This window comes from Gavialis gangeticus, unplaced genomic scaffold (genome assembly GCF_001723915.1).
Source record: "Gavialis gangeticus isolate Ggan-Ray unplaced genomic scaffold, GavGan_comp1, whole genome shotgun sequence".
NCBI classification, from domain to species: Eukaryota; Metazoa; Chordata; order Crocodylia; family Gavialidae; genus Gavialis; species Gavialis gangeticus.
In genome coordinates, this window is record NW_017729000.1 from 40,519,506 (window position 1) to 40,545,144 (window position 25,639).

The following is a 25,639-nucleotide window of genomic DNA, read 5'->3' on the forward strand; positions in this document are numbered from 1 at the left end:
GGGGGGGGGGGGGGGGGGGGGGACCTGGGTGTAAAGGTATGCAAAAGCAGCAGTAGTATTATTTATGAGATATACCAAATATGTATCAAACATACTTGAGACTTTTGAAATAGCAAATATGTATGCAACATACTTGAAAATTAATAAAAAGAAAACTAAAATGATAAAGATAAAAATATATTTAAGTACTATGCAAAGGAAATGTCTTTCTGAGAACAGTAGCATCTTTGGTTCAGATTGGTGGGATAGAATAGAGATAGCTCTAATACCAGTTCACTTCACTGTGATGTGTTTGTATTAGTTAAGTTTAAAATTGTGTTCCTTGGCAAACCATAAAAGATTTCAAAAGTATTAGACACCCACTTTTGTGCTGGAATTTAATATGCAACTTTTTATTGGAAAATAATCGTCCTTGTCTGGCAAAATCCACCATGCAATATTTCTGTTAGTAGGCATAATGCAATAAAGACAGGGAGGGCTATTTATCACTACAAATTTTGAGGATTTCAGGATTCTTTTTATTATTTTAATATATTTCTTTGGTATTAAATCAGAAAAATGATAAATTACACCTGTCGAGGCTGTTTTTCCTTTTTTGCTGGAAAATGATGTACAACCCAATTTCACTGGTCATTTTGGCTTTTAAAGATATGTATTTTTTCTTATAAAAACTGTACCAATAGGGTTTTTTTAAATAATAATGCTGAAGTACTTTTTATTTCAAACATATGAAGTGGTTTATAACTAGTTCCTGGCATTGCAAACTTTGGCCTTTTCACACCGTATTATTTTTTTTAAAAAGGTTTGAATATACATTGCTTAGAAAGAAACAAGTATGTTTTAAGAGACTGGATCTAGTGGGTCAATTTTCAGTGTATAATATAAGTTAAATTTGATTGGGTTGAAAGGTTAAAAAATGTGTTTAATTTTCACACTTGTCCAGTATTTAAGTCATTCAGTGAGTCGGTGTTTGCATGTTCTTAGAAATTGGATTTATGTTTGTATTATGTCATCATTTCTCAAGAGTCTCTTAGAATTAAAAGACAAATCATAATTCTACTAAGCATTCTATATAGCAGCCAAAAGAAAAAAAAACTGACATTTTTAACAACAAAAGGAAACACAAGATTTGTACTAGTGTCATATTTTACATCATTTTAACAATTATTCCATGTTTGCATATTTAGAAATATATTATCCCAATTTGATTTTAAAGCTCAGTTATTTGAATTATAAATCATTATGTCCCTTCTAGCTGGTCAGTCATGAAATATCTCTGAATTCATTTACATAATGGAACATGTTAGTGGTTCCTTTATACCAGTACAATCATAGTGTTCCCTCATGGATGTGCTTTCTAATAATTAACTTTTTCTGTGTAGATTATCTATAACAAAATAATTATATTTTCATTGTTATTCTATAAAGCAGCTTGCTGCAAAATATTTAGTAGGTTTTTTCATGCTTTGTGCTGTTATGAAAGAATCTCTCTTATTAATAGGGGAAATTGTATAGCTTTGAAGTGTAAAAATAATTAAGTATTACCAAAATGCTGTAGATTAACCAAAATATAGCCAAAAGCTGTTATTAAAAACTGTTATCAAACTTGCCAAAAAATAGCTATCTACTCCATCCATTTGTTTAGGACAACTGGATAATTTAAAAAATAGTTTTGTCAATTTAAAATAAAAATTGATGATTAATAACTCCTACAATAAAAAGACCTTATATTAAAAGAATAAGAAGGTTGCCTGTGCAGTCTTAACTCAAGCACTTGTGTATACACATAACTGTACAGACTGAAATTACATGATCACATGCTATTTTTTTCCACAGGACCCCTGCCTCACTCAGTGCAAGAGCTGAATGATGCTCAGTGAAAAAGGCAGCTGCTTGTTGTTTTTTTATCCTCAGTGTAGAACATGAGCCCAAGACTCATTTATTTTATATTATCCAAATACCACATGAATAGGGATTTTTCTTCTTTTTATTTTTTTAGATTTGTTTGTGGGGTTCATAAAAAATAATGAATAACCCTGGATGTCAGGAAGAATTTCTTATTCATGTATTAAAGGTCTAGAACTGAAGCACACTTAAGTGGTTCTTTCAGGATGACTCACAAAAACTTGGACAAAAACAATAGTAGAACTCCTGGGTCCTGATCCATTACCTTAATGACTAAATCATTCGTCATTTTCCAGTGCCTCCTGCTGACACTGGTTACTCGTCACAGAAGCACTTCAGTAAAATAGAAGTATAACAGACCCATTTTGTTCAGAATATGCAGTACAACTGCAATCAGTGTAGAAATAGAGAGTGTTTAATGACATGAATGCGAGAGGCAAGGATTTCTTGGGATGATCACTTCTATTAGACCAACTATGTAGAGTTAAACAAGCTTTCAAATGCAAGTAAAGCTGGGAAGGAATGTCTTGAATTCAAAAGCTTGTCTTTATCCCAACTACATTGTTGGTCCAATAAAAGATATCACTCTAACAAATCCTTACTTCTTACATAATTCGGGACCATCACTGCTACAAAATCATTCTTACACTACCCTAATTACATGAACACATACTATCATAATTCACATAGCAAGGACAGGGTTAACAACTTCTGAATGATTCTTTAACTGAGTTTTGCAACATTCATTTTGTCTTAATATTTTTAACAGGAAATGAAAAAATGAAATTCTGCCATGTTCAACTCTTTGATAAGCCTCTCGAATGCTACCCGGAGTAACTAGGAATAACGGCCACAAGTTGACTGAGAGTAGGTTCAGGCTAGACATCAGGAGACACTACTTCACAGTCCAGGCGACTAGGATGTGGAACCAACTTCCAAGGGAAGTGGTGCGAGCTCCTACCCTGGGGGTCTTCAAAAGGAGGCTAGATAATCACCTAGCTGGTGTCATTTTATCCCAGCATTCTTCCCTGCCCACGGCAGGGGGTCGGACTTGATGATGTGCTCAGGTCCCTTCTGACCCTACCAACTATGAAACTAATATTCTGTTCTGCACCCTATGTACATTTAGTAAGGCACAGGAAGTTATGATTTGTTTAGTACACACTTACATATAAGTTATTGAAGGTAACTGGAGTTGTGAACCTTTCTAGATAGTCCGTAATCACCTTTCTATGAAAACTGATAATGCATTCCACTTTATTTTGCACAGTAGAAAAATCTTTAGTCAATCCAGTCTAGAAATATGCCTTCATAGGATTTTTCCTTATAGTATATATACATAGGCTTTGTGTTCTCAGTGGATTTTTTGGAGCCTGTTTATTTTAATGTTTATTGTAACCTGTTGCAAGTGTGTGTAGGGGGGAAGCACTTATTTTTATAACTCAAGCAATTAAAATCAATTTTCTTCTGTCCATTGCTAAACAGCTATGACCTGGAAACTATCGTCTTCCAGATTGCAAGTTTTCATTTTATTTTCAAAATAAAGTGAACCGTTCAAAAAATGTAAATTTTCATTCCATTTATTTCATTTTCAGTCTTTACATATAATTTAACTGCATGTGATAAAGCTTTTAAAAAAAGCAAGAGCTCCCTGCTCTAGTATAAGCATGCCAAATAACAACCTAAAGGTAAAACCCGGTCAGTTAGAAACAACTAAAATGACACTTTTTTAAAGGAAACATATAGAAAAGCTTAAGTATGCAGTTACACATATCACCCATAATACTTCTCCTCTGTAAACAGATTTTCAGCTTTCAGGTATGTGAAAAGGTGGCATAAATGGTAAACCATGGGTTCTTTTGATGGAGGAATCTTTAGGGACACTATAGTCATAGAAGAGTCAGAAACTGGGTATATGTCCTTAGCCAGAGGACAGGACAGCCTGTCTAAGTTCTAGCTAGTACAATGATCCCTATGTTACCTCTTCAATTCGTATAATTTAAAGCCACCTATAGAGCAGCCTCTCCTCTTACGTTCTGCTGATGGGCACTGAGTAGCAGGCCTCACTGGGGACTCATTGCTAAATGACTTCAGTCAACCATGTGACCTCAAGAGTCAATTGCAAACAGAGCTAGCATACGTGCATTGCTTGTGTTTTGCTTAGAATGGAATTAGACAGCAAACGTGCACATATTCTTTTTTTAAAGTTTTTGTTTTTAAGAAAGCTTTGCATATACATTTTTAGTAAATAGACCTTTGACGTACAAGATTCATTCTGAGAATCATCTTTATTCCTTCCATAAATACTCTTTTGTCAAAACATTTTTTTTCATTAACACTATGGAAAGGGGAGGTTTTAACTACTTATGGGAGTGCCTTATATACACACACGCGCGCGCGCACACGCACACACACACACAGATATTTTTAAGGTATATTTTAATATGTATACTAAACATATACCATAAGTAGTGTCTGTGTCTGTGTATAGATATCCTGTTCAGGTAACAGGAAATACCCTGTTCATAGAATCCCAAAAAAATAGGGCTAAACGGTATCTTTGTAGGTCATCTAGTTCAACTCCCTGCCTGAGGCAGGATCATTTCTATCCAAACCATCCCAAGCAAATCCTTGTCTGACCTATTACTAAAACTACACGGGCAATCCTGGCCCACAACCAGAAAGCATAGTAACATCCTTATATGCCATGGGTAAAGCTGTCCTCCTGCTGCATATTTGTATCTATTACTTGTCTGTTTGCAAAAGAATCCTAATAGGATATTTTCCTAAAAGATGTCATGGCATACTAATTTCCTTAGCTAACTAGTCTTCATCATTTCATAGGGTCAGACTCTTAAGCTTAAGTTAGTAGCCTTCTTGCCAATAATAGGAAATGTTTTTAAGGAAACTACTAAAATGTAATTTCTTCACTTTAAAAAATAAGATTTTTCTTCAGATGGAGAACAGTGAGTATTTAACATCAACGTTTTAAAATTAAAAAGATAAGCACTAAATGATAATGTATTACCATATAAATTTCTCTTTTCACTTATTAACCACATGTGATCTTCCAGAGGGTCCTCACTTTTCAGAATTTGTAGTTTAGTGTGTTGTAGTGTTACACGTTGTTTTTCATTTATCTACCTTTCTTTTGTAATGATTCTGTGAGACAATATGAGCTGAAGTTGTGCATTTTAAATTGGCTCTGTAAGGGTGGTCTAATTCATTCTGTATCTTCTTACCATTGTCTTTGAGGTTTAAAAAACCCATGGGGACTAGGGTGTTCCATCACTGTTTTACTGATCATCATGCAAGATAACTTCAGAAAAGAAAAATTACAAATAAACAGCATTCTGTTCTGTCCGTTCATTTAAGGCTACCAGTCAACCAGTGCCACCACCCAATAGCAACCTTTCAGCAACAGGAAACTCCATTGGCTGCTACTATTACAAAGCAGCAATATTTTCTCTACAAAGCCGATAATGTGGTGCCATGTGGAAAACCAGCACCATTTATTATAAAAGAAAACTTTCAGTTTAATTATAAAAATCCTTTAGTTCATTTGTCTCTTTTGTGACTAGAATATATGACATGAAAAGTAATTGCTTTGGTTAATAATGGATAATCTTTTTTAATGTTCTAAAGAATATTTCTGTGCTATATATTTAAGAAATTCAAGGTAGTCTTTGAGAGAAACACTTTTCTACTTCTAGTTAGCAGTTGTATCATACATAAAAACCAATTATATAATGATGAAAGTTTTAAAGAAAAATGCAAATCTCACCATAATGTTTTAAAGGCAGATTTTCTTTAACATCTGTTACTTATATTCTCTTAAAAAAACTAGTGAAAATAGATGCTGTGAAATTCATGCTTCAGACTCACACAGTAAGTTTTTGTATTATGTTCAAATATTTTAGATGTAGCCATAATGTTGTAAACCATTTTAACTTTTAATGCATTTCTATTTTGTCAGAGTAAACACTTCCCTTTTTTGGGTGTCAATGATAATTACAGTCTCAGCGACCTTAGGTGCCGAACAACATTCTATACGGCTCTCACCCGCCTCCTCATGGTAGATCTAGGTAAGAGTCTGCTTAAGATGTTCCTCAGACATCTTGATACCTTTTGTAAGCTTACCAATTTTAGTAACAGAGCTGAAGTAGTTTAAGAATATTTAATGATAGGTTAATGCCATTAAAAAGCTCAGTTAATAAGGAAGATACATTTCATCTCAATGGTATTTATAATACTGCAAATCAGCTTTTGAGGTTTGTGGCTATTTAAATGCAATACTTATTTTTTGTTTGTAACCTTCTGTTATGAGCTCTACAACCAACCTCAGTAGATTTTTCTTTTGCACAGAAGGCCTTTACACACTGTTACTAAGCTAGTTATTTATATGATCAGAGCCTGATCTTGTGATGTGCTGAACCTGTTTGGCTCCAAGTAGCATCAGTGGGTACTCCCAACATGTGGGTTTCAGTGCTTACTTTAGCAAGGATTAATATTACTTTGTATAAATTCTCACTGTATAGGAAGACTTAGCGATTAGATTTTGAGTTAGATTCAGATTATCAGATCATTGAGCAGTTGTGTAACCCTTAGTTGGGGATCCCATAGAACTCAATCATATTTTCTGTATGTGTAAAATTAACCGCATACATTAAGGGATAAGATTCAATAAGGAATTAGGTGCCTAAAAGTTAGGTGTTGGCCCTGAAGTGGAATCCCAAATGCTGAGGTTCAGTATCAAGACTCCTTATATGCTACAAAGAGAGTCAGGCTCCTCAAACTGGGACCCAGAATAACCCAGACAATGACCACGACAATGCCTAAAGCGAGCTGCTAGGAAAAATGGAAGAGTTGTGTATTTGAAATTCCAGTTCTTCTCAGATTTTGGACACCTAGCCAGGTCTGCAGTCAAGTGTCTGTATCCAGTCTGAATGCCTCTTCTTGAAAGTAGGCACCCACATTTCTTTAAAGAACTGAGCAGAACTTACTCTTTTTAAAAGAAAAGACCTTTTTTGTGTAACAGCCTAGCAATTGAAGTGTTTGCCTAAGAAGGTAAAGACCTAGGTTCACTTCTCTCAGTCTTACGGAATCAAACCAACGTCTTTAACCTTCCAGCAACACACCCTACACATCCCTCCTGTTGAAGCTGTGCCTTTGCGTAGAATTAAATTCAAGACTTTGGGCAGAGAGAGAATACAAGAGGGAGAAAGTTTTGGTTGCCTATCACTTAGGGGAGCGCTGTTTAGCTGGAGGCCCAGAGGTTGTATCTGGCCCTGAAGGGCTTAACCTTTGGCCCTTGGTTTTCCAGTCCAGGTGTCACTTACCCAACTGCTCTTGCTGCCAGGAGAGTCCCCTGGCTCCCTCTCTCTCTTTTGGCTTCCAATTTCTGCTCCCACCCATGGGACTGAGAAAGCCCACAATGGGGGGACCTGGGAAATCAGTGCAGGGCAGATGTGCTAGCATGGTACATCAGGAGGGTGTCTGCTGTGCAGTCGGGAGAAGGCACCTGTGCAATGTGGCATAGCATGACACGGCCCAAAAGCATTTGGCCTGCTGGAGTGTGCCGCCTGCATAGAATATCTACTCAGAAGTTTGACAGCCTTAATTTAGGGTATTCACATGGGAGTCATGATGCTTGTGTTCCGGTTTTTAATGGATAATCTGTTTCTGTTTTATCCAACAACTATTTAATGTAAAATCCATAAAGAGTCTGAGGTGCATCCCTTATTGGCAAGGGAAAAAATTTCTTAAGCGCTCTATAGAATTAATTGGGTTCTTATCAAGTAAGAATGACACCTTTTCAGTCAGCTTGTAAGAAGAGATGTCAGCTTTTGATTTAGCAAGAGGTGGTTATATCCTAAGACAAGTAACAATAACCTCAGAACATTTTCTAAAATCTCGTAATATGGTTTCGGGAAAGTAATGAGCTATATCATCAGCTGACCTGGCCTTGGAGTAGTGCCATTCTGGTGTTATAGCCCTGATGGTCCAGGAAATGTACATGATGCAAGAGTTTGGGGAGGGGGGTGTTTATTGTTCCATGAGCAGAATTGAGCAAGAATTTTGACAAGCTTTCAGGCACAAAGCACCATTCTGCAGGTCTTGGATTAATAAAGTCGTAATAGCTATACTAATTTATCAGCCCAGGAGCTGGCCACTATATGCATTCATTTGCAGACATAGTATTCTTTCTCTTAAATATTACTGTACGAAGGTACTTTTCTAGTAAGAATAATGGACTGCTAGTTTTCCTAGGTAGATACCACACTTCTTTACTAAAAATATTTTTTCTGTTGTTGGCATCATCTTCCCTGCTGTTTGTTGTTTTTAGTGTTAGATAGAGATGATGAAAAGAGGAATTAGACATATAAACTGATTTTCAGGCCCCTGCACAAGGGTTTAGGCAACCAACATATATGTGAAATAGGTTCACACTGAAGCTTGTACCTGCACTAGTAAATACACCCACTGCTGATTTAAAAAAAAAAAAAAAAAAAAAAAAAAAAAAAAAAAGGCAGTAATGAATGGAACTGAACTGAGCCTAAACAGTCTAATTGCAAGAAAAGACTAATCCATATTCAGCTTCATTTTGTTTCTAAAAGGTTTCTAAACATAGTGGCTCCTGTTGCAACTTGTAGCTAACCTTTTCCAGTGCCCATTAAGCTGCATGCATTGCTGACATTTATTGAAAACAATAGATACATTTCCTGTATAAATCAGAACCTGCAGCCTCACTAACCTTTTCTATGGGGAGGGGAGAAAAAATAGATGGAATGAGTCCATCTAAGGGCGAAAAATCACGTCTTTAAAGAGAATTTGTGTGAGCAAGGGCCATGCTGCTTGATAGCTCTAGTCCAGTGTGGGCCAACTCTCTCAGCAGGCTTACCAAAAACTAAGCCCTTCTCCCTTACCAAGTATTGCTCCTATCCTCTTCTCCTGCCTGATCTGCGCTGCTTCACTGTCCCTGCCCTATCTGCCTCTGCTGCCTGCTTCTTTCCTAACCTGCCATGTGCCACACAAGAGACTGACTGTGCCACTTGCAGCATGTGTGCCACAGGTTGGCTACCCCTGCTCTATGCAAATGAAACACAGGACTAGGAGAAATGTGACTGCGCAAAAATGAATATAGTGAAATTGAGTTGAGCTTGATTCATCTAGGTTAGCTGCTAGAAGACAGGTTGCAAAACATTAGTTTTCATTCAGAGAGAACTGTTTATATTGCCTGTCATCCTTTTCAGGCTTTATTAAGTAAAATATAATTAGGATTTCTTTATGAAGGTGTTCATACTACTGACTTTTAAAATAATGTACATATAAATAAAATTAGGATAAATGTGGGATTTTTTTTAAAAAATAGGGAGTGTGCATGTTCAAATTGAAGTGTAAAATTCACTGGAAATCTGTCTTAAACAGTACATTTTAAACTGTTTGTATTTAAACCATGTTCTTTGGAGTGATTCAAAAATACAAATCAAATATGGGAAAAATAGCAGTAGATTAATTGGTATTTGCTTCAAAATGCACTTTGGTTTCTGTTCAACAATTTGAACCTTGTTTGAATTTAATTAGACTTTGAATTCTTTATATGCCCCAGGTTGTGTCTAATGAAAATAGGCTTTTTGGCAGTTTGTAATTGTACCATTTTATCACAATGGTCCTTGGCCTGAGATTTCTAAGTAAACTAAATATCTATCTGTGTAAATTATGAAGAAAACTGTTATAGAAATATGAACAAAATATTTTCTTTAAATAGAAGTTTTGAACGATGTTAATGCTGTTTAATAAATCCAATTTTTCTTTTAATTCTGGTTTACCAAAGATTTTACAAACTGCAGTACCAGTCAAAGTGAGTCCAAGTTCATTGATTATAACACCATTATTACAAACCACAGCCTGGTCTACCCAGTAAGATACATTTTAGCATGCACAAATCCACCAAAATATAGTTAATAGATTTCTTTATTTCAAAGTGCATGATGAGGCTATAAATATAGGCAAAGGTAGCTTGGATCATAACAAAAAAGCAATTTGCAGTAGTACTTTGTTCATGGAATAATTTGTTCGTTTTCCAGTTAAAATTAATGTTATCATTTCACTTTCCTTTATTGTGTAAAGATAATGCATGGGTACTTTCTTTTACAGCTTTTTTTTAACTGAAGTAAAATATTTTAGGAATGAAATGTTACTGTTTTGGTTCTTTATCACTGCTTCTTCCTGGCCTATGCAACTGTACTGAACTTTAAAACAAAAAAATGCTGAAGGTACCTTTTCATATTGAAGAACTACTTAGTTTCCACTGAAAAGTGACTTGTATCCCAACCTGTCACACAACCTCTCTACAGAATGGCAAAGTAGAACTTTGTAGGACTCCTCCTACATAGTTCTTTTTGCAAGATTTGGATATTAATTTGTTTGCTCCAAAAGAAATTATAAAAAATAAATAAAGTAGTATCTGAACAATGTGTAAACTATGAAATTAGAAAATAACTTTTAATGAATATAAAAACATAAAGGGAGATTATAGACGTAGATATTTGTATAGCTGTTAAGTAGTTCCTGATGAGTGAGTATTTTTAAAGTTTGCATCATCTCTGACAAATTTAACTTTTTGGAAGTTGGCTTGGTAGAAAAAGGGTTTGATAGGTCATTCCTTTCTCCAGTCACAGCAACAGCTATAGAAGCTGGTAGCACTGCATGGTTCTGTAACTGCCAAGTATTTCCCTCCATAAGACCTTTTTCTTCCTCTTGCTTATGACCGCCAAATTGTTCTAACTGAAGTTTTCTGTCAGATAATTTTAGCCAAAACATTTCTGCCATGTATATAAATGAAGCAAGAGAAAATTTGTTGCATTACCCATGTTAAAACTTCTAATGACTTTTTCGTTAAATTGCTCTAGTGCTTCAATATCATGAAGCAGGAACAAAAAAACTTGGCAAAAGTGTGGCCTTTGTGTCAAGGATGTCTTGCTAGCCTTGAGAAAAAACACCCAGATTTGATAAAGTGATAAACCTTTGAAAAATCTCAGTTTGCAGATTCTCAGTGAAGATTTCTTAGATTTTTCTGGCTAGAATTCTGAGGCATCCATCCTCACTGAGAGTGCTAGATTTCCTCTGTACAGGAGCGGGACAGAAGCTGGCATTAAGGAGCCTCTCTCTTGTGCTTTCTGTGACCTTGCTAATTTCCAGGCACTAGGATGGAGGAATCCATCTTTCCCAAGTCAGAGGGAACAGGAGGTGTGAGGAGGAAAAGAGTCTGATGACATTTGGAAGAAGGTGGGGAGAAAGACTGTTACGGTCACTAGCTGAGAAAGGTGGCTAGAGTTGGTAGGGAACAGAAGGCTGGACCTGGGCGATATGGAAAGGAAAGGGAGGCTGGGACTGGGAGATGGGCAAGAGTTTAGGACTGAGAGCTGGGGTGAGAGAAGACTGGGAACATGCAAAACTGGGTGCCAGAAGGCTGAAGAAGATGGAACCATTGAGAAGAAAGGAAAAGCAATTAGGGTTTGGACTGACAAAAGACACTAGGATTAGAATGGGAATAGGGGTAGGAGAGAGGACAGGAGTCTATGCTGACAAGAAACTGGGCTGTGGGAAGGTAACTGAAACTGGACTGGTTTAGCAACAAGTGGCTGGGGCAATAGAGTCTAAGACTGGATTACTAACCTGGAAGAGAGTAGATTAGGAACAAGTAGTAGGTCAGGGAACAGACAGGTCGGAGTCAAGAACAGGTTGGTAGGCATAGATGAGAAAGGGTCAAACCCTTGGGGGTAACAGACAGAAGAATAGCAGTGGTACTTTCAGAGCCTGGTCTGGAACCCAAATTCCCCAACTTTCACCCAGCTCCTTACAGTTATCAAGTATCTGTGAAAGGTGCTGGCAACGTGGCTCATCCCCTTCAGTGTTGGTCCACATGGAAGATCACAGCTTACTCTTGCCACAAGTTATTCCCATTAGCTCAAAAGGGAGTGGTCTGGGAGGGGATCTAAAAATTTCAGTGCTGATGATGGTCCAGTGGATATCAGTACAAAGCCATGTGAAAAGTGTCTTTATTCATTTTGCTTTTTTAGAAACCTAGGAAATCAAGAACAAAATCCTGTATTAAAAGAACACGGTTAAGGTTACAAATACAAGCTTACAAAATGTTGGAAATGCTACAATTCAGATGGCGCAATTAGAATTTCCTTTGTTTTGTGCACATGAATCATGATGATAGTCTTCATTTATATGATCAAATACAGTGTTTTAGATATGATTCCTGCCTTATTCATTGCAAAAGATGGATGGTCTCACTTCATGAGTAGCTTTAGTATTTTTTTTTCTATTCATTATTCATCCTGTGAGTCCATGTTTTACTTTCTTTGTACACTATTTAAACTCTGCTCTGAAGGCAGAATTATTAAATTTCTCCTGAACTTTTCTCCTGAGCTTATCAGACCCGAGTGCTTCACAGATGATAATTGATTTAGCTTCATGACATATCTCTGCAGTGAGGGACTATAATTATCCCCATTTTACAGACGGAGAGCTGAGACACAGATAATAAAATGAAAAGTTTCCACTAATTGTGTGCCAAGTTTTGAGACAACTTAAGCCTGATTTTTTCAAGTACTAAGTACTTTGTCAAAGCACAACTTCACCTGAGTTAACATTGCAACTCAGTGTGCTCAGCATACTAAGCAAATCAAACCTCAAGATATCAAGTCAGGCACCTGGGAAATGAGGGACACACAGTTAGTGAAAACCTGTGAAAAGTTTGGTTTAAGTGACTTGTCCAGCATCACATAGGAACTCTTTGACAGGTAAAATAAGGCATAAAAGTCAGTTCTCCCCAACATCATTTGGTGGCCTAACCTTGAAGCTGACCTCTTTTTCCCTGCCTTGTTGTCTATGCACCTTCCAACTTGTGTAACAAATCAGGCAGGAATCCTACAAACAGAAATCATCTTTACTATTCAGCCCTGATTTTGTCCTCATCATGTTCATGAAAATGAGGCAGGGGCTATATGGACTAAATACTGTGTGATTGTGTCATTTTTTAGACATATGCTCATACACAGAAGGTTTGCAAGTGTTTGCACAGGCAACCTTTATACTAACTTTTCTAACTGTAAAGTCTTGACTTGCCAGTTTTTATAATATTCCTTTAGTATATTTGTAATACGTGAAAGGAATACAAATAAATAAGGTGTGTTTGTTATACATAGGTGTGCATACACACTACTAGATTGGTAAGAAGAATAGAATTATGAAAGGGGGAAAAGAGAGTAGTCTCAATTTCAAGTTATTTGCAGTAAATAACTTGTCTGTATTTTTTTATTCAATCTGTGCACCTCAGTGAAAATATTTCAAAACTAAGGGCCTGTTCCTTTTGCTCTTAGCTAAAGCTGCCCTTCACTAAAGGTCAGTGGGGGTCTTGACCTTTAAAGGTGTATAGGATTGGGTACTGTCCTGCCAAATGGCAGTGTGAATATGATGTGATGCTCTGTTGTTTTTTTTTTCCTCCATAGGTGAAGATGAGGATGAGTTTGAAAATTTCATGCTCCCCCTCACAGTTTCATTTGAAACTCTAACTCAGATATTCAACAATAGTTTTAAACAAGAGGCGGCAAAGGTAGGTCATTTCATTTTTAAGGAAAGAAAATATTTATTGGTAAAATAAGTTAATTGTGATGAAAATATTTTGCAACAGATTGACTTTTGTATTTTCATCTTTGCCACATACATTTGTACATATGTGTATAATTTCCTTTATAGTATTGAGCTAAAAAGTCTATATTTGATTTCCCATAAAAGTAAACGACTTTATAAATGCGCAATTAAGCCATTGGGATTTCGTAAGTGTTTTGCAGATAAAGTGATCTCATTTGAGTCACATATACACTCAGTGGGACAGATATGCCTCTTGTGGTATTTGGTGTGTTTCATATATGAGTCCTTCTTTCTGTGTGTGTATCTTTTTATATGCATTAACATATTTATTTGGGAGGATAAGGAGAGATGCTGTAATACACTTGATAAAACACTGCATCTTTAAAGTATTTTTTCAAACAAGAATTTAATATATAAATCAAGACTTTATTAAATGGCTGGGCATATATGTATAAATAGGAACTGGTCTTGAAGTATTGCATCCTTAAACTGAACAAAGTGATTAGGATAACTGATAGCTAAATAAGGTTTTTATGTGCCTGTGGGAGCCATATTAGGATTGATTTGACAAGTCAGTTCAGCTGTGGCAACAGTCATAATATCTAACACAACATTATGTTTTATTAGTAAAATCCTTAAGTGTAGCAAGCTGTTTGTGTCAAAACAACAGTATATTTTAGGCAAGAAAAAGACTTGCTAAATGGAAACAGCATCATCAGAAATGATAATACATTAGGGCAGTATTGCATTAAATAGATTCCTTTCTCCTATTATGAAAAAACAGTTAACAATGCACTCTAGAGTGCCCGTTCCAGATACATACTATAATCTTCTAAAAGCTCTAACAGTAATTTTTAATTTACTATTTTAAAATATGATGGAAACCTTCACGCTGCATCACCATCATTTGCCCTCTTTCTTTCCTGGAAATATAAACAGTAATCAGAAGTGCTATCTGTCATACATCTTTGCATTACTAGTGGATATATAACTCATAATACCCACTTGGATTAAATCAATATTTTAGAAAATATGAATGGAATGGAAAATCACATAATCTAGATTCTACATTTATTGTTGCCTTAAGTATTTAATTTGTAAACTGCTTTTCATATATTGAATAAATATAATTATGATGAGTTCTTTTGCTTTTTTTTGTTACTGATTTTAAAAATTAGAACTAAGACATCATCCTTTTAGAACCATTCTGTTTGTAAGAAATTGCATTTATCTTATTTGAGGATACTGTCGTATTAAGACAATTTTGATGCAGTTATGTCTAGTTTGATAGAAACCACCTTACTGGAGACATTTTAATGGAGTGGAGTCATATATCCCTAAACTAGCAAGTTCTTAACAACCCTGGAAAGTGACTGCTTGATTACACTTTAACGGTATTTGCAAATAAAATCACAAGTAATTAAGGGGAAATCTCCAGGCTTTTGAGCAAGTTTGATGCATGATAACTGCCTGATTCAGCTTCATCTAGAGTAATGCTGTGTAGACAAGAGCTACTGAGATCAATAGCAACATAATGATAGTGGCAGAATTAAGTGAGTAACCTGAGAACTGTGTCTTCAAAATGCATGCAGCTGCCACAAGCCAGGGCCACACAGTGCACTCCGTGCTTCCGTCCTAAATGTTCATCAAAAGACGCCCTGCAGGAAAATGGAGTTAGATGCTCTTTATTGCTGATCGTGTCTCTTGCCACATTTATCAGGGAAATTGGATTAGCAGTTGGCAGCTGCAGGTAGACAAGGTTCTGCAGTGATTAAATATGCAGCTTGGCTGCATTTGTTGTGACAGACCTTTAGTAAATTCTACTGTAAGCACCATCTGTCTAATTTGTATAAAGAAAACTTGGTGCTTTGAGCTACCAATAAAGAACTAAATCTGTTGCTTTATTGTAAACAAAACTTTTGCTCTAAATTCTTTTAAACATAATTTATTAGGTTGAAGCTATTTTTCTATCATGATGAATAAATAATACATGCAAAAGTGCTTTCAGGTACTTTTTTTCCCCCAAGTACTGGGGAAAAAACAGTTCAGTTTTGTGCTTCAATAAAATGTTTAGCATTCTGATCTGCAGGGAAGTGACACGGTTAAAATATTACTATGAAAATGGCCCACAACTGCCAAATTCATTTAATTTGTGGTTTTTACTAAGAGTTTCTAACGGGCTGTTTTTATATATTTTTAAATTCACAACTAAAAAATAACTACAGCCAGAGAGCTGTTGTTGAAATACATTTGTAGTTGACCAAGCTATATGTAAAACTTATGCCTGGGTTTCTTTTCTGGTAAAATGTAATATAATTGAAGAAGACCTAATATGTGTCATCAGCTTTTTTCCACTTTGAAATGAATAGGAAAAAATCATAGTATTAAAACAATTGCCAATTCTTCCCTTCAGATTCTCTGGATTTGCCCTGACAATCCAGTTAAGTAATATATTGACTAGCTAGCCTGAACCTCAGTGGTACTTTTATGTTAGTTATGACATCATCAGTTTGAATAGAAATGAATGAAAAAAATGTATCTGAGGGAAAAGAGCAGTTAAATAGCAACATGCTATCTTTAGCTGGTTTGTAGAAACTCCATGCTGTTAAATTATTTAAAATCCTTGATTTTCAGCTTGCACACATTAAAAGTTTTCACACTAAGTGCCAAATGTTGCAAACAGCACTTTAACAGAATGATTTTGCTTTGATCCCTGTAGCAGTTCCTGAATAATTTATCACAGGTTATTGCCTTAATTCTGGAGAGGGATAGAGCAATAAAGGCAGATGAAAACACTCCAGTTGAAACACCTTGGGGCCTGCTCATTCCTCTGACACGGCTCTTTTGTTGGAACTATTTAGAGGTTATTAAGACGTGTCTCCAGAATTAAGAGTATGCTGTAAGGATGAAGACAGCCATCTTAATTCTAAAGACAAAGCGCAATGACCCTTCACCTTTTTTTTCTTTGTTGTTATTATATAGTAGAATTATGAGGGTAATATTATAGCTGCACCCAATAGTGCTACTATAGTTAAGGGTCTGTCAGACTTTCCATTACAAAACCTGTTTTGGGGGTGGGTGGTGTGAGTGGTATCTCGTCTGTTTCAAATTGCATTAGTCAGAAACTTGGCACACATTGTCAAGTCACAATTCAAGTTTAGGGTTTCTTCCTATGGATGCTTAAATGCTCACTTCTTTTCCAGTAGCAATGCATGAAATATTTTTTTAAGATTAGACAATAACGTCATAATAGAAAAAGCAGTCTTTTAAATTCATTAAAAGTAGACTTAGCCCCTTTTGCTTTACAGATGAAGAATATTTTGAAACCAATCAGTTAGGGCGAAAATTGGTATAAAAATTAATTTAAGTGAAAGCCTGCATTGTCCCTCTCTACCATCTACTCACCATGCCTCTTGGATACACTGTTCTTTACTTATCCTACATCCTTATGCAGTGTTGCTGAGTACTGCTAAACAGCTGTGATTTTGCACCCCAGAGATGACTGCATTCCAGTGGTGAACAAAATGTTCCCTTTGTTAGATTACTTTGATTACTATGTTAAATTTGTGAGATACTCTTCAGTTCTTAAGACTGAAACCCCCAAAGGTGATACCTAAATGTATCATGTTATTTACTATTTTTCTTAACAATTTTTATAAACACAAATACCTTTGAAAATTCATGGTCTAACAAGTCTATTCTGCCACCTCTTGGAGAGGTCAGTGAGCAAAGGATTCAGAGTGAACCCTAACCTCATTGAAGTTAGAAAAGTGTTGTCAATAACTATGATGCCAGGGTTTTACCTGGGGTCTCTGTGTATCTAGCATTGATTTAGCAGTTCTGGCCCCAGTGTCTGTAAGCCATATTGTCATTTTATAAAGTAAATTTCCAATGAGGAAGTATTAAACCAGTGAGTTCAGTATGACATATGTACTAAAATATGTAATTTTATAGATCACAATTTATATATAAAGAATAGTATGCTTAATAGTGGTTGCTGTTTAGATAATAATAGTTTTGGAAAGGATTGTTATAAAGCTAAAGAAATTCATTTTCTTTTCTCAGTTGCTCTTTGATACAGAAATTCAAATGGCAGATGAAATTACCTTGTTCTTGCAAGGTTCTCTAGTACAAGGCAGTGTCATCACCTAAACTGTGTTGCACACGTACATTTAGGAGTAGCTTCTAAGTCTCACTACAAAGACATGTTCTCTCCAAGGAACGTTTTCCAAAAACCAGTTACTTTTACAGACGAATGGATAAGAACTTTAGGGTTGGTGAGTGGATTAGTTATGTGTATGTAGGCCCTATCCACCACCTGACCATGGGTTATTTCTTTCTGTGCATGTTCTACTGTATATAAGAAAGGCAAGTTCTAGGTGGTAAACATCTTCCACATCTTTCATTGGATTCCTAGTTTTCCTCGTTCTCTAGAAAAGTCTTAGCTTTTTCTTTCTGTAGCTAGAATGGAGAAAAAGCCAAGACTGTATTTGAATCCTCCTATTAAATCCTAACTTGAATTTGTTGTCACATATTATGGTACAGACAAATACAGCAATTTTATTGATATCAGAGGATACAGATACAAGTTTTAGAATGCAACTACTATCTCTATTTGCCTGTAGCAATACAACTATAGCAAAGCACCACTAATTATAACCTTTCTTAATTCAGAGTCAGTGTTAGGGCAATGTAGCTAACTTGTGTTGCTACAGGATCATTCAAATATAACAGGTAGATCATAACAACTGATGCATATGCTCCTGAGCAGCAGCTCCATCCATCTTTTTAAAGCAGCTAAAAAAAAAAGGATGTTAGTCCATATGTGTCAGTAACACAGTTTAATAGGAAACGAAAAATTATATGAAACTTCTCAAATTCTTCCTATTTAGAGCACAAATCTGCTAAATATTTATTTTCCACATTGTGGAACAAATGTATCAATTGCTAAATTGTAGATCAATGCAATGGTTAGGTCCCAGTCTTCTATGGGTTGATTGTTTCCTGGCAGGTGATCTCTATTATTAAAATTTGTCAGAGTTCAGGGCACTGAGAATCTTGCAAGGTCAGACCATTTCCCCAACTCCAAGGAAATCCAGCTGTTAGGGTGCTCATACCAACAAGTTACCAGTTTTTTGCAAAGAATCCAGTTTACCGTCCAATAAATATGCACAACTCCTACTGAAGTTGATGGGGTTACTGTATCTGTATTTGGAAGGAGAACTGAGCACTTGCATGAGATCCTAGTTTGACTCCTGAATATAATCTGCTGCTCTCCATTTAGTTAGTCTGAGGGAGTTTCAGCTGATATGTGAACCTTGTCTTTTGTAATTCTTCACTTATAAATATTTTAACCTTGTCACCAAATACAGTAGTCTTGAAGATGTATTTTGATATCTAGCTTTTTAAAGAAAGAAGAAAAGGCTAAAGCATTAATCTTCCCTCCTGATTCCTCTATATGCTTCAACAGTTTAGCCAATCCCTGGAGTTCTTAGGTATTTCATAATGAAAAAGGAATATAAACCACATCTATAATCCATAACTAATATTAATATGACATATTTATGTTATTCAGTAGTCAAGTAAACAAAACATAATTTATCAATGAAGTATTCTGTACATTGAAAACAAATATTTCATTCACTTAAAACTGTCAGTGAGGATTATCTACCTGGAAAATTTCATCAGCTTTTGAGTTGTTGCATCTTCCTTAAAAAACTTTAAATCTTTTGACAGAAAAAATAATGTATATTTTCACTCTTACACAATTAATTAAAATGGGGGTGCACAGAGTTTGTATCAACTTCCAAAAATTCATTTTTTGGCTGAAAACTTAGAAAATGACATCCCAAAAGAGTTTTTCAAAAAGAGATAAGCATGTGAAAATGAAAAATAATAGAAATTTTAATATAATCTTAACTGTAGGTTTAGTATGAGGATCAATTAGTCTTATACCTCACATAAAATACTGCAAGCTTTCATTAACATTTTATTACTGATATCATTCCTTTAAAAGTACTTCTTGTACTAATAGTTTAAACTTAAATGTGTAGCATCCACACCTTATGTTTCTGAGCTTGATTTATTCAAAGGTACAGAATACATTGAGTAACGCGAAACATTCCCTAAGCATTTTGTTATGTTGCTGCCATAAACTTGGGCAGATTTTGTTTGTTTAAAAAATCTATGGTTTTCTATAGAGAAGGATTTGAAAGAGACATTTAAACTAATGAATCAAAATCAGATATGTGCTCATTATTGGCTGATTATTACTCCATCTGCTCTGCGCTAACGTGAAAATCAATTACTGTGTCTCTTTCCTACTGACAGCGTATGTTGATCGGGCTGGCAAGAGATCTTCGAGGGATTGCCTTTGCACTGAACACAAAGACCAGCTACACCATGCTGTTTGACTGGATGTATCCTTATTACGCTATGACAATACCAGCTCTGTGCACAGAGGGATACCAGGCCCCTTGCATTAGTTTAATAGTATGGCACAGTGGGGAAGAGGAAACAAAGCTAAATGAACTAATGTGTAATCAGCTAAAATTACAGCACAATGGCAACCATGCAGTTAACTGAGACAGACCATAGAGAGGTCACTTTTTGTTGGTCATACTAATACCCTAGAAAATATCCAAGTGGTTCCCAGTCCCATTGCTAGCTCAAGATGTTTTGTTAAATATATGGTGACTTTAATGCAAAAGAATAATGCACTTAAAGTTGCTTTAAAAATTATCTGAAATACTGATGCAAAATTTTGCTTTACAAGTGTTAATCTGGGGGGGATTCCTATATCTAGCTTAATCTGGTCTTTCACTGAGCCAATAACTATGTTTTATATCTATTTTATTAATATGATGACATTTTTCTTGTTCAGAAAATAAGGATCTATCTAGATTTACAGATTCCCTCAATAAGTAAACTCCAAAACTACTGTGCTTGCTTTAATATCTTGGTCTTCTTTCTTAATGATATGCTAATGTATCTATTAATACCTAATGGTATTCCGTTAATACAAAAGGAACTCTTTGGTATTTTTAATAAGTGCACAAGTCATGAATTCTGTCACATCATTCATAATTAAACTCATTGTTTTAATATATAATGGGAAAGGTATAATATAGATTGAGTCAGATCTGCTAATACTCTGCATGATTTCTATGAATTTGTTTATAGTATACATAAAATAACATACAAGTTCTGTTTTACTAGGAACAAGGGTTATTTCGACAAATGCTAAAAGATACTTATACAAAAAATATCTATCTGGAGAGCATTCTGTCATTATAGAATTATGATTAGGAATATAATGTAAAGGAGGAAAGGGCAGGAATGTTGAGCCATTTACAGTCTTAACTATAGCCTTGTGCAATCAATAGATAGACTCTTGCTGAGAACTGGAAAGGCCTTCTTGAAAACTTTGCAGGTCTGCAAGTGACTACTTAGATTCAGGCCCCACTTGCATGGGACTACTTACAGACCTGAAACAATAAGGGAAAAGACTATTTAATTTCAGTGATACAGGAATTGCAAAGCTGTCTCTGGGACCAAGGGTGGTAGAAGACGTACTACAGGTAACTGATTTCCTTTCCACTGTGCAAGGAGCAGATCAATTTATGGGAAGTCCACTCCATACTAGTCTTGAAGGTACAGAACACACAACTGTCTCCATTGTTCCTAATGTCTTGAAAACATATGAAGTCATTTATAAACTGTTTTTAATCAACCATTGACTTTAGATTTGGACTGCCAAGAGACCGCCCATTAATCTGCATTAACAATGAAATAAAAGACTGATATATATACCCTTTGAGTGAAACTTATCTGTCCAAGGCCTTTTTGAGTCCCATCATTTTCTATATATTTTCTCTTTTCATACATACCTGTACACAGATACAGATCATCCTTCCCCTGCCACCTTTGATTTGATGAGCAAGTGCCTGCTTCTGCTCAGTGCATTTAATCTTTCCTGGGATGCAGCCCCCTGCTCCTATTGATTGAAGTATTATAGCAAAGTAAGCTGTGATCATATAAGCTCTTATTTGCTGTACATAAAGAATAAAACTAAAATTGGTAAATTGAAAGGAGTGGGGGAGGCTTTTATTTACATTGTAAGATGATAATTAACATTGTAGGATGTAAATTAATATCTGTTACTGGGTGCCTATATACGTGAAGGGAGACTGCTCCAACACTCTGTAATCACAGCGTGTCAGAGCCGACTCGATTAATCGTGCGATAATTACCATGCCCCAGCAGATTCCAGCATCACATGTATCAGGATCCCCACACTGAAAAATGGCAGTGGGGGCACTTTACCTAAAGCTCATTTGACATGCTTTAGTTAAGGCGGGCGCCCCACCACCATTTTTCAGCATGGGGACTCTGATACATGGGTTGCTGATACATGTGACATTCCCTCCCTCCCCCCGGCCCAGCCCATCACTGTTTCTGTTTTATGGACTGCAACCTGTTTTAACTGAAACTTGCCCAAAATTATCTAACATTTTCAGCATTATTTAATTTGAAGAAAAATAGGTTTTCCTTTTTCTTTTATCCAAACAATTATTTTTAGCCCTTCTGGTTCAGCACTGGAAAGTGGAGTTGACTATAAACAAAAGTGAAACTGACATAAATGATTTTCACTGCCTTAGGTAGGGAGAAATGCAGCAAGTAAACAAGCAGTATAAATCAACAAGAAAAAAATGTTCATTTTTAATAATAGAAGATGGTGTCAAGTAAGGTAGATAAAAGGTAGTTGTCTGGAAATAACAATTTTAAATCAGTGCTATTAGAGTACACTGGACAAAATAATTCTTTATCTCAAATGCTGGCTGGAAATGTTTTGGTTCTAATCTCTTCCCATTGATTTCAAGAAAACTTCACATGGTGTGAACCTCTCAAGATCAGATCTTTAATTTTTAAATTGTTCAACTTGTAGGTCCTAGTTTTCCTTATTTCTTATTGAAATAAGTATCTGGATTTTAAGTTTTGTCCAGTAGATGGCAAAAATGAGTAGAAATAAATTCTTGTAAATCCTTTGATTCTGTTTTTGATCTAGAAACCGTTATGTTCTGTATTTTCACAAAGAAGTTAAGGTTATTAGGGTCATGGTTTGGAGGTGAATTGTCAGGTATGCTAAAGCTGTGTTAGATTGCCAAATAGGGCTGTTTTGTAGTAGGCTTGCTTATACTAATTGAGTTTCTCTAGCAAATCAGGCTCCTTGGAAAAAGGCCAAAGGCTTTTCATAATTGTATTGACAAGAAAATGAATATGATAAATGGTGTTCATTCAGTGAAGACAAGATTTATAGTTTTCCTCTGGGCAAGGGATGAAGAGCAAATATTTATAATAATAGTAAAATTTGTTTAAAAGTTGTATTATCTGATCTCTCAAAAGGCTTTATTAAAATATTTCCAAATATTTTTAAGTAGTTTCAGGTGGAAAAGTGCAGGATCTTCCCAGAGTATTCCATTAATGAAAGATGAATAAGGAGATAATACAAAAAATCCTGGATATGAAAGTCATTTATTCTTCCTGAAATATTGATATGTCAACCTGTCAATGATGATTCTAGTATTACTACAGCTACAATATTATAGCTTTGGAAAGTTTATTTGCCTTTTATGTTCAGGAAATGCGGTCTGTGTAATTTGTAGGGCAGGTCTGAACAAGCAAGTATAACTTCATATAAAACTGCCATTTTAAGTGAAATCAGAATCCATTTTTATTAATTAGTGTTATTCCACTGATAAAATAATGTTGTGTTTTGATATTTATTTCAAGGATACTTTTAAAAAATGTAAATATGTTGTCTGTGTTTCTGCAAACTGATACCAGCCTAAAGTTTAATGCCCATGATCTTGCAGTCAGTTACATCTGTGAAGATCCAGGACCATAACCAGTTATCTCTTAACTCTCTGTTGTTGTCTTAAAATTGGATGGGAAGACCCCTGGTAAATTTTCACCTATCCCTGCCAATTGGCAAAAAGTTTTGAAGCCTGAAAACAGGAATGTTGCAGTAAGAAAATACCTAGACAGACATCAGTTGCCTTGGTAGGCTGAGAGTGGGCTTTATTTAGCTAACTAAATGTAGCACGATTCTGCAGAGGAAAAGAGGTGTTGTGTGGTTTTATTTTCAAAAAGGTAGTCTATTGTTGAAGTTTTCTGTCTAGTTATTTCACAAAATCCCAATCCACTCTATTAGTTTTATGTTTAAAAATGTACTTCATCAGGCTTTAGCAGGTATGGAACACGTTTTCTTAAAATTACAGTTCTAAAAGCATTTGAAGATTCTTCTGCATCTTTTAAAAATATTCCATTTACAGGAGCATGTGACACTTAGGCATTAGTCAAGCATGCTTGTCCAAGGGTAGTTTGTTTTCAAGGTATTATATTTTAGTGCAGGGATAGGCAAGCCCCGGCATGCATGCCAGAGCGTGGCCCACATAAGCATTTTGCTTCACACATGTGCCTCAAGGCAGATGGCAGGGGATCTGCAAGGGGCCTGATCCTTGTTGCGGCAGTGCAGCCCCAGCCCCTTCCCTGCCATCTGACTCAAGGCTTGTATGCACCCGCTGCTGGCTGCAACCCAGTGCAGCTACTTGAAACTTCCCTGCTTCCTGCTGTGAGAAGCCTGAGCTCTGTGGCAGGTGGCAAGGGCCTGCCCAGAGTCTGGGCCAGCTGTGGTTGGCAGCCAGGAGGCTGCAAGTGGCTGTACCAGGGTCCACAGAGCCCCAGCCCAGCTCACTGCTGGCAGCGGGTGCACGCACATCTTGGGGTTGACAGCAGGGAAGGTGCCAGGGCTTCACCACCACAGCAAGAATCGGGCCCCTTGCAGCTTCCCCATTGTTTATGCCTGGCACACCAACATTTTAGAAGTTGAGGTTGCAGATTTTTTGGCACTCTGCCCAAAAACATTGCCAAACCCTGTTGTAGTATGTTTTTCAAATGATTAATAAGTGTATTACCAAAATTGCATGCGTGTCTCAGGGTTGACAGCAGGGAAGATGCCAGGGCTGCACTGCCACAACAAGGATTGGGCCCCTTGTGGCTCTCCCGCTATCTGCCCCTGGTATGCCAACATATTACAAGTTGAGGTTGCAGGTGGTTTTGGCACTGCGCCCAAAAACATTGCCGACCCTGGCCATAGATAGTTAATATTACAAAGGGCATTTATCGAGCTAGAGCACTAAAACTAAAATATATTTCTACAATGTAAAATATAGTTCTAAAAACTTTATTAGTAATCTTAATTTGCAGTTTAAATTCCATGTTTGAAGATAGACTAGTCAATTTCACTTCACAAATTAGCTGAATTCTGCATTTTTCAGTGTTGAGAATTTGAAAAAAAAACACAACATAAAAGCTGTTTTCTTTGTAACTTTTAAAAATAAAATTTGGAAGCATTTTGGTTGGCTCCAGTTAATGCGGAATTTGGTTTCTGTCACCCATACCTGCCATTGACTGTAGACACATGGTTGAGCTTTTGAAATATGACATCCCTGTGTATTTAAAGGATCTCCAGTTGTTTTTTATCTCAGACATGTTGTTTAAAATAGTTTTAAAAGGCTTCAAAGATTATGCAGGTATTTACCTAAGCCTGTGCATTTGCTAACAAATATATCTCATGTTCATAATATGTTTCAGTTCTGCTGCTGAGCAGTGTAACTTCCAGGTATAGCCAAAGGCAAATTGTGGTCAGCACCATTTCAGAAACCATGGTTGAAACCTGCACCCAACAGCTGTGTTCAATGAAACACCTGGTTGTGTTCTCACTGAGAGATGGCTAGACAGTGCCCTCCAGCAGACTGGATTGGCAGTGCCTGGCATGTCCTCAGGCCAGATCCAGTCGGTGTTCCTGATCTGCTGCCCAGGTGGGCATGGCAGGCACCATCACCATCTGGCACCACCATCTGGCCAGAGTGGGGCAGAAGGCAGCAAGCAGGCACAGCCCCACTAGGGAAAGAAGATTGACCTGGCTCATAAAGATGGTAGTGGGTATGGCCCAGCCCTGCAAGGGGAGGGGGTGTGATCCAGCCCTGATCCAGAAGTGGGCAGAGTG

The 25,639-nt window shown here is 36.3% G+C and overlaps 1 protein-coding gene across 3 annotated transcripts in view; it reads left to right on the forward strand.

Moving 5' to 3' along the window:
- The window catches only part of RANBP17 (RAN binding protein 17), a 329,610-nt gene that overhangs the window by 212,743 nt on the left and 91,228 nt on the right, over positions 1 to 25,639 (forward strand). For all 3 annotated transcript variants that reach the window (XM_019506533.1, XM_019506534.1, XM_019506535.1), the window contains 4 exons: positions 5,730 to 5,793; positions 5,882 to 5,990; positions 13,428 to 13,531; positions 19,900 to 19,988. In XM_019506533.1, coding sequence (XP_019362078.1) covers positions 5,730 to 5,793; positions 5,882 to 5,990; positions 13,428 to 13,531; positions 19,900 to 19,988 — 366 coding nt within the window. The remainder of the gene's footprint in view (positions 1 to 5,729; positions 5,794 to 5,881; positions 5,991 to 13,427; positions 13,532 to 19,899; positions 19,989 to 25,639) is intronic.